We start from the raw sequence: 9,211 nt of genomic DNA, 5'->3' as shown, positions 1-9,211 counted from the left end.
CCCTCGTTTTGATGTTTAAAAAAACAAAATTCGTACTCCACATGATAAAAGAATAATGAACATTATGGAATAAGATAATGCATTTTATGAGTTAGAATAATATACTTTATATGTGTTCGAATAATGAAATTTCTGAGGTAAGATAATGTATTTTATGAGTTAGAATAACGTATAAAGTACTTTATGTGTTAAAAATAATGAAATTTATAGAGTAAGATAATGTATTTTATAAGTTAGAATAATGTACTTTATGTGTTAGAAATAATGTATTTTATGTGTTTTTAGACCATGGTCACACAGAACAGTCATTATACGGTGGACCATGGTCTCAAAACGCCGTCGTTTTATTACGTAAAAAAAGGTTACCATTGAGTCTTAACAGAGCTCTGCAAATGAAACTATAGTTCATCTCTAAAGATACTGCCTCACATTTATTTTTATATTATCAAATGAAATTGTAATTATATCCAAATGAAACTATAGTTGTGTTGAAAGGAAACTGCAATGTATATAAAACTAAACTGAATAACAGTTTCACATATTTGAGTGTATATTGTCCAATGAAACTCTAGTTATATTGAAATGATATTGTAGTTGTGTTGAAAGTAACCTGAAATAGTTTTTTATATTTGAGTGTATAATGTCGAATAAAACTGTAGTTGTGTTGAAAGAGAACAGCAGTGTATATAAAATGAAACTAAAAATATTATATACACATAATTAAAGCCGCGGAACGAAACCGCTGTTTCTTTTCATTAATCAAAACAACGTCGTTTTGAATTTTTGATGCATGGACTACCATGCATTGTGGACCGCGGCGGTCCACGGTAAAATTTGCGATTGTGATGATATTGGGCCTTCATATTTAAAAATTAAAACATGGCCGAAATTCATTCCAAATTGGGCTTCTACTAATTTTATGAGAAAATTGGGCTGGAGTAGCAGTCAAAATTTGGGCCAGCCTAGTTCGAAGTCAATACCCGTCTTCTTGCAGAGACAGGAGTCAAAACCCACGCGCTCTGTCACTCTCAGTGTTCTGCAAACGTAATTCAGGTGATAAACACTGGCAGATATAGAAATAGAGAATCCGCTGCGGTTAAGGTAACTGACAAAGCCATCGCTATCCTCGACCGCCCATGGTGATATCATTAATTCTCTTTTAGCTATTACTTTGACTACTGCGGGCCTTTGTTTGATGAACGCATGTTCTCGTAGAAGCCAAATGGAGTCCGACAAGCCAGAATCCGTTTCTCACCCGGTGCCCGGAAAACCAGAATCAATTTCTCATCCGGAACCCGGAAAACCAGAATCCACTTCTCCTTCGCTAACCGGAAAACCAGAATCCGATTCTCATCCGGTACCTAAGGATACAGAAACGGGTTCTCACCTGGAATTGGAAGAATCCGGCGAAGATACTGCTTCAGATTCTTCACAATCTAGCCCTAGGGAAAATGCTAGTAATCGCAAGGATAGTGGTGCTGATAAACTAGCATCTCCGCCGGGAGGATCACCTCCGAGGTCGTCAATTTCATCCGGTGTAAGTAATTTAACACACGGATCGTCTCCGAGGGAAGAAAAGGCATCTATTTCTCCCGATCCGAAGCCGGAGGTGGAGGTGAAGAAGTCCGTAAAAAATGAATCTTTGGCCTTGGTCAAGGTGGATCATGCTGCCACAGCTGTTAGCGGCGGCGGCGGCGGTGAGACACGGCGGAGGTTGCGGCAAAGGTTGTCGAGTTTGAAGATTTCGCGGAGAGAGAATACGGCGAAGAAAGCCGCCTTAGGGTTTAGGATTTTTGGTTTTCTGTTCTGTTTAGTTTCCTTCTCCGTCATGGTGGCTGATCGGAAACAGGGCTGGGCTATTGATTCTTTCCAGCGTTACAAGGAGTTCAGGTCTGTCTTTTTTACTTTGTTACTTTACTTTACACTCTTTCCTTTTCTTTCTTACTTTCCTAGTTTAATCAATCTCGTTCATACTTACTTTACTTTTGGTAAGTAAATCCATAGCCCCCAGGGCAGGTGATTACTCTATGTATTTCGGTAGATTGAGAAAATAGTTATGAACTATTGTAAAGTACTCAAAAAAAACATCTATTTATACTATTCCAATGTAGTACTGATAATGGAATGGAATTGAATTGGTAGGTACTCTTTGTCAGTGAATGCAATAGGATTTATGTATTCAGGAGCACAGGCAATTGATCTAATCTACCACTCTGCCACTGGCAACAACTTTTTCCAGCACCCAATGCGCCATTACTCTGATTTTGCAATTGATCAGGCAAGTTGATCCATCAAAAGTAGCTTTAACTGCTTTGTTTGATTTACGAAGGTGTTTATTCGTTTCTACTGATATTAATGTTCCATGTTTAGTATATTGGTCATGATTAAAATTTAAAATATCACCACCAGATGTTGTATTTCACCTGGAAAAGAAAAGCCAGAAATGGACCATTTACTGTTACATTACTCTCGAATCCCATGAGTAGACAGTAGGGCATTGTTGATGTGTCTTAGTGTTTACTCCTTAAAAAGAGCCATGAGATGATGAGATTGGAACAATTTTATTCTTAAAGGATGTGTGGTCCTAAGTTTGGGGGAACCAGAAAGTTCTTGGGGACCAAAGAATTCCAGAATAACTTTTTCTTACCTTTAATAAAAGAAAAATCTTGGCTTCCATTAATGCTAAACTACATTCACCATTCTTCATATTGCATAAACTAGTTCTTATCCTGATCTCTTCTGTTGAGTGTTTGGAGTTCAAAAAGTGATTCTTTTTCCCTTTTCTCTTTTTCATTGCCTTTTAGTTCTTTTGTTTGAGGGGCTGTAAAAAAGAGACATCATCAATTTAACAAAAGCATGAGATTGTTCTCTCTGGCCTCTTTTGGTGTGCAGATGCAATGATCCAACATAAACCAGAGTGTTTTTCAGAGTCTAGCTTCTTTAACCAAAATGCTTTATTCCATTATGGTCTGTTAACCAAAATGCTTGATTACACATTGCATAGGGATGGCTTTTAGCTTTTACACCAAAGTATTCTCGACCCATAACATCATTTGGTCTTATCCCTTAGCAGTGGGATGGTTCACTTAATTAGGTTTACCTAAAAAAAACTTACCACTGCTTGATTGAAATTTCAGGCGATAACGTACCTTCTGATATCAGCATCATCTTCAGCAGCTACCCGAGTTGATGATTGGCGGTTGAACTGGGGAAAGGATAAGTTCCCGGATATGGCCAGTGCAGCTGTGACAATGTCCTTCCTTGCATTTATTGCCATGGCTTTCAGTTCTCTCATTTCTGGCTATGCTCTTTGCACTTCCAAATCCATACACTCTTGAAGTCTTGATTACTTGGAATCTACTTGTGTGCTCTCAAGAAATATGTAAAATCCTTAGCTTCTAACTTGAACAAAATTGGGGTTATGATTTAATGAAGCTTAAATTTTGCTGTTTAGTCTTACATTGTGCGTGTTATGATATATCCTCTGAGGTATACGGTCGGAGATGTAGTCCCGTGATCTCGCGAACCCTAAACCGGGTGAATAAATTTACTCTATCGGGCTAGGGTGAGATCGGCAAGTGAATATCGTATGGTCGTAGTTCAAGGTCTCAAAGTTTCTCCTACTAAGAATTAATGCGTCATTTTATAGGTGAGGTGGGGCGAACATGTTGTGCTACCAACATGTTTAACATGTGTTGGATTTAGGTTGGATGGTCACAACCTCCGCCACGTCAAGTGTTTGAATAGGTGATGAGATGTGAAAAGGCATGGATTTTTTTAGTTTAGTGAAATCACAGATTAACTAAAAAACTTGACTTGTTTCTAAAAAAAAAAAAACTAAAAAACTTGATTTATCAAAAAAAGATGTGCTGGGCCTTCGATTCTGGACATTTAGAATGCCGAGTTGACACCGGACTACATTTAAGCCCAACAAAATTGTCCACACACTAACCAATAGTTATATCATGGACCCGAGTCCACATTGCAGGGTGAACTCGTCAAAATTTGCATACTGAATGTTTACAATTTATATACTGCGAACATTTAGTTGTGAACATTCAGTATGTAAATTGTATATTTTGGACCCAGGTTCACCTTGTAAGGTGGACCCTGGTCCACAAAATAATTTGCCGACATTAACTAGTTCAATAGTTATTGCATGGACCGTGTATCACGGTTCAAAAACGACATCGTTTCGTGTAATTTTTTTCGTGCGACCTACTGCAACATACATTTTTATAACTCATAATGCATATTATTCTAACTCATAATATACATTATTTTACTTCAAAAGTTTCATTATTCTAACACATAATGTATATTATTCTAATACATAAAGTATATTATTCTAACACATAATATACATTATTCTAACTCATAAAATTCAACAACGTACTTGTGTAATAATTTGCCTTAACTAGTCCAAGCCTTTGTTTTATGTATTTTTTCAATTTACCATTTACCATAATGCAATCCCTAAATTTTAATTTGAAAAACTTTTCATGAACTGATTAACTTTAAAAGTTCTTAAAATAAACTTTGGACCGTTTAAACCGAAAAAAAAAATAAAAATGAATTCCAATGTTCTTGGAGGATTGAATCAATCGATCTGTGCAGGGATATAGTATGCAAAAAAGAATATAACAAAAATAAATCGCATATAATTAAACAACTCAGGCGTGTATATATCTTAATAAATAAAGACACCACATATAATTTATTATTAATAAAATGAGCTTACATTGCATTCATACATATATTAGAATACATAATGATGAATGACATCATACTAGTTATAACTTGAAATTTCAAACAGTATCATTATAAATGGGTAACATAATATTTTGCTGATTCATTTTTATAATATATAAGAAATTAAATTTAAGGGCTAATTAATTAGATATAATTCTTGTTGGTGCCATTTTAATAAATTCCACGCAGTTCTTCTTTGAAAGGTCATAATGCATATATATGCATGGAATTGCCAGCCAACTAATTGGAGTCCAAGCACCAGCAATAGTAATCAGACCTTGAGAGTTCCAGTAAATTTTCTGGGCTCATCCTCTCAAGCTCAGTTTGCCTCCAAGAAGCATAGTTATTTCTGTTCTGAGGATCTGTTGCCAGTGGGTAATCCTGTGTTCTATGAGCTAGAGATCTCATTCTTGTGTACAGCCTCATAGTCCCAACACAGTCCTCGTACGGATCTTGTATTCCTGTCTGCGTGTCATATCTGCAAATTAAATTTCCCGAAAAAACATTACATTATATCCTTAATCTCGAATGTTTCTTTTAGTTGAGACGGAATAGACGGAATATTTTCAAACTTACCCGAGATATGCTTTTGTTAGGTACTTGAGGGAGTTGCTGAGTTTGCTTGTTTTCATCAGCGGAGGGTACTTTGCAGTGTCCCTGTAAAATGATTAGAAGATCTAGTGAAACCTAGGATTTTTAGATGATCAAGTTGATTTTGCAATTGATTACAAATTTAACTTTTAAGAATATTCTATTGGTCTTCTTGGTTTGAACTCTTCAGCTATGGGCAACATAAACTGGTTTATTTCTTTAATTTGTGGTCATTTGTCAGCTAGAATTATAAGGTAATTAAGAGAAAACATGAGATATATGCATGCCTGATTAACATTGGAGGGTACTCGAGTTCTAAGCATTTGAGGTCATGATCTAAGCCATGGCCCACAAGAATCCTAGCCCTTCCACTTCTAGACCGGATTTGCCATATTGGCTCCCCGTTGCATAGGTAATCTTGAATCTTCCTTGACACCTGCTTCAATGGCATTGCATCCCTTAGAAATTCCGGCCTGATTCCCGTTGATTCATACCTGAAAATTAATAATCGATCAAGAACATCATCGTACACTGTTCGGTGAAACTTTCATACATATATCAATAGCCCACAGTTTTGTTAATTGTTAGTTAGCTACCTGTAATTGGTGACGGGAAGGGTTGGCTTGACATAGGCGTGGAAGATGATCCTTTCATACTCATCAACAAGGCAAACCCTAGCGCAAAGATCCAGGGAGCCATCGCTGCCGCCGCCCACCATTTTGCAGGCAAGCGCAACCGCCTTTCCTCGGCTACTATCAATCCTCAGCTCATCTTGAATGCCTAAGCTGGCCATGCGGTACAGGATCGCCTGCAGCGCATGCAGCAACAATGAAATGAATTTATAGAATCAACAACGTAATTAGTTATTAACGTCCAGTTCGCAGATCGATTACATACGTTGTTGGGTCGAGAAAATTGGCAGGTGGACCTGTGAGCCCAAAGTGCGTTCCTGCTACTGAAGATGGTCAAGCACAGGTCACATCCCCTATCCTTGAAAATCCTTTCACAGTCCACCTTTGGCAGTGGCCCTGCAGGTATATATAATTTTACAAATTGGTATCACGAATTTAGAAATAGTAAATAATAATCACGGTTGCAAAAATCTTCTGTCTAGGCCGCCTAGGTACCTTCAGGCATTAGACGTTCCTATGTTGGCAGCAGTCTAGGCGGCCGACTGTCTAGGTGACCGCCTAGCACCTAACTAGGTTGAGTTGGCGGTCAACTCGACCGAAGTAAGCTGATTTAACTCAGTCAAGTTAGCTTTGTTAATTTTTTTTATTATATTTAAATTTATTTATTTATATAGATAAGAGAAGTAAGAGATAGATATATAATATAATATATGACATACACACACATGTACTATTTTTTTGTTTATATAAGTCACTGCTTAGGCGCTAGGTGCTAGTCGCCTGCTTCAACCATGATAATAAGACAGGGAAAATAAGACGGGTCTGAAATAAGTACATACCAATGAGATGTTCGCGGAGGGACTCGAAGGAGCGGCAGTGCTTCCTGCAAATCCCACACATGGGCTCATGGACGGAATGGTAGGAAATCCTCATGTGTTCCACCAGGTGCTCCATCTTGTTGAATTGCCGAAAACACGCAGCACACTTGTTCCTGCATGCCCACCACCATTCCATTTCAAATTAAACTCCTCATATGCATGCATTAAGTACGGGCGAAATTTATTTTTTTATACATATGCCACTACACTATAAACCTTTATAGTAGTGTTACTATAAGTATTTAAAAATTTGATTAATTATATATTGAACGACTATATCAATCAAGTACCTGCCCTCCATTGCGAGCTAGTATTGTAACTCTAGAAGAATATAGCTAGCTAGTTGCAGTAATGGGGAACGAACTCAATTACTTGAGAAGTGAGGAATGGGAGGGGGAGGGCAAAGCTATTTATATTAGTTGCAGAGAGTTATTCGATATTCCTGCACGGATAGTTCAGTTGATTTTTGGGTGATAAATTGTGAGTAAGGAAAAAAATAATAATAATTCCTTGCATTGGCCTATCTGCATCATGACAACTGCATGCAATATATTCCTTATTCCTTTTTTAACTTATAGGATAAGTACAAAATCATGTAAATTAATCGAATTTTCATGGTATACAAATATGATTTAGATGCTATAATGAACAAAAGCTTAGCCTTTGGCCTTTGGTATATTCTTGGATAATATGCGAGTTCGCATGTTATGTGAACAGTATAGGGTAATCTAATATATTAGGGAGTATAATTTATGGGGCCCATGCACACTGAACTGAAACGAAGTCTCTAGTTAACTCGGAATCTGGAATCTTCTTTCATGGCAATTGGCAGCCGGTCACCAAATATTATTGAAGGCCCCATCCTTCTCCAACACTGCTAAAAAAAAAAAAAGATACTCCCTATTACGTCAATCATAAAAAAGTAAAATAAAAGTTAAATAGTTAATTTAATAACTAAAAAATTCTGATTTTAACATTTTATAGAGTTGTTTATTAACTTTTTCGGTTTAAATGGATTAAAGTAATTATGGGTAACCTAGGCTTGGTAGGATTTCAGACAAACTGATGATATACGTACGTTTCCCTTGAGGTCCCACAGCTTGTGTAATGTAAAATGTCGATATATACGTATACGTGGTATTGTGCTGAGTATGCTGTATGCATGCATGCATGAAGATAAAAAGAGTATATAGCAGCTACGCCATATGGATGGTTTGGTATAAAAGTAAATTAAATCAACCGAAAAAAGATCATGGCCAGATGATACAGAGTAAGAGTTTATACGGTGGGTGGGAGGAGGGAATAAGGGAGGAAATGAATTATAATTCGATGACAAAAGAATAAAGTGGCCTGAGAATAAATTAGGAATTCAAGTTACATTGTTTGATAAGGAATAATAGAATTTTGGGAATGGAAAGAAAATAAGTAATATAAAGACTAAAATGTCCTTGTAATAATAATAATAATAATAATAATTTAGATCTTTTGGGGTTAAAACATCATCGTGTGTTGTCTCTTCTCCGATCCCATGCATAAACCCCTATGATCATATCATTTTCCTGGGTCAAAAGAGAGCCAACATGCATTTTTCGACAGGAGTGGACACATATATATAATGTCCGAGATTGAGAACGCTAAACAAGTCGCAGATGGAATCGTTAAGTTTATTTATCTGAAGTGATGATCAAGTCATTAAAATATAATTTTCTTATTAAAAAGTTATGAGTTTAATTTATAATAATATTTTTTGAATAAATCAGACTTTTATTGTATAGAATTTTTATAATACGGTTTATCTTTCGCATGTGTTTAATGATCATCAACCTCTGTCAGAAAGGGATAGAGAATAAAATAAGATTGCATGAAGTCCTATACATCTCCGTGCAGAATAAGGGCCATGGAATGAAACAAAAAGGGGTTGACTTAGCTAGCAAATATACGTGGAGCCCACTTCCCTATCAACATGACTATCTTTTTGACCGGTTGACTGGGGCTTGACAGGAATGACAGATATTCTATATTCGTGAAGATGGAAAAGCAATGGGGGATATTTCATTTGATTCTGGTCCAAACTTCAAATATATATTCTAGCTGCATTATATTGGACATCTTCTCATGCATGGAAATGGATTAATGGAGTATAATTAAGCATGTCATACATTAAACCCCACATAGCATACATTCGACCATGATAAAATCTTATATCATAAAATATAATTTGTGATATATCAATTATTAATCAACTTTACAACAAGTTAGAGCATCCTTATCAATTAGGTTTTTAGCATAAATTTTTAGTTGCCAACTATGAGAGAATGAGGGAGACAAAAAAAAAAAAAAAAAAAAAAAAAATTTTTA

The 9,211-nt window shown here is 36.3% G+C and overlaps 2 protein-coding genes across 2 annotated transcripts; one reads left to right on the top strand and one right to left on the bottom strand.

The window, feature by feature from the left end:
- Positions 1 to 1,063: 1,063 nt before the first annotated feature.
- On the top strand, positions 1,064 to 3,459 carry LOC116012128 (CASP-like protein 4A1). Its single transcript, XM_031251598.1, has 3 exons — positions 1,064 to 1,890; positions 2,143 to 2,278; positions 3,138 to 3,459. Exons 1-3 carry the CDS (start codon positions 1,196 to 1,198, stop codon positions 3,336 to 3,338), a joined length of 1,032 nt encoding a protein of 343 aa, XP_031107458.1. The 5' UTR covers positions 1,064 to 1,195; the 3' UTR covers positions 3,339 to 3,459.
- A 1,448-nt stretch (positions 3,460 to 4,907) lies between these two features.
- LOC116011975 (RNA exonuclease 4) lies at positions 4,908 to 7,154 on the bottom strand. Its single transcript, XM_031251424.1, has 7 exons — positions 7,144 to 7,154; positions 6,815 to 6,966; positions 6,241 to 6,371; positions 5,940 to 6,151; positions 5,631 to 5,837; positions 5,329 to 5,409; positions 4,908 to 5,230 (listed from the first exon to the last, which is right to left on the bottom strand). Exons 1-7 carry the CDS (start codon positions 7,152 to 7,154, stop codon positions 4,993 to 4,995), a joined length of 1,032 nt encoding a protein of 343 aa, XP_031107284.1. The 3' UTR covers positions 4,908 to 4,992.
- Between the last annotated feature and the right edge of the window lie 2,057 nt (positions 7,155 to 9,211).

This window comes from Ipomoea triloba, chromosome 3 (genome assembly GCF_003576645.1).
Source record: "Ipomoea triloba cultivar NCNSP0323 chromosome 3, ASM357664v1".
Classification (NCBI taxonomy): domain Eukaryota; kingdom Viridiplantae; phylum Streptophyta; class Magnoliopsida; order Solanales; family Convolvulaceae; genus Ipomoea; species Ipomoea triloba.
The sequence above is the reverse complement of the archived record's forward strand: the minus strand, read 5'-3'. Positions and strand labels throughout refer to the sequence as shown.

Excerpts from the sequence above, each read along its gene's own strand:
- LOC116011975 (XM_031251424.1), bottom strand. Across the intron at positions 6,152-6,240 it reads AATTTTCTCGACCCAACAAC|GCGATCCTGTACCGCATGGC; the intron begins GTATGTAATCGA and ends CATGCGCTGCAG. Across the intron at positions 5,410-5,630 it reads TACCCTCCAATGTTAATCAG|GGACACTGCAAAGTACCCTC; the intron begins GCATGCATATAT and ends ATCATTTTACAG.
- LOC116012128 (XM_031251598.1), top strand. The coding sequence starts at position 1,196 with ATGAACGCATGTTCTCGTAGAAGCCAAATGGAGTCCGACAAGCCAGAA. Across the intron at positions 1,891-2,142 it reads CAGCGTTACAAGGAGTTCAG|GTACTCTTTGTCAGTGAATG; the intron begins GTCTGTCTTTTT and ends TTGAATTGGTAG. Across the intron at positions 2,279-3,137 it reads CTGATTTTGCAATTGATCAG|GCGATAACGTACCTTCTGAT; the intron begins GCAAGTTGATCC and ends TTGAAATTTCAG.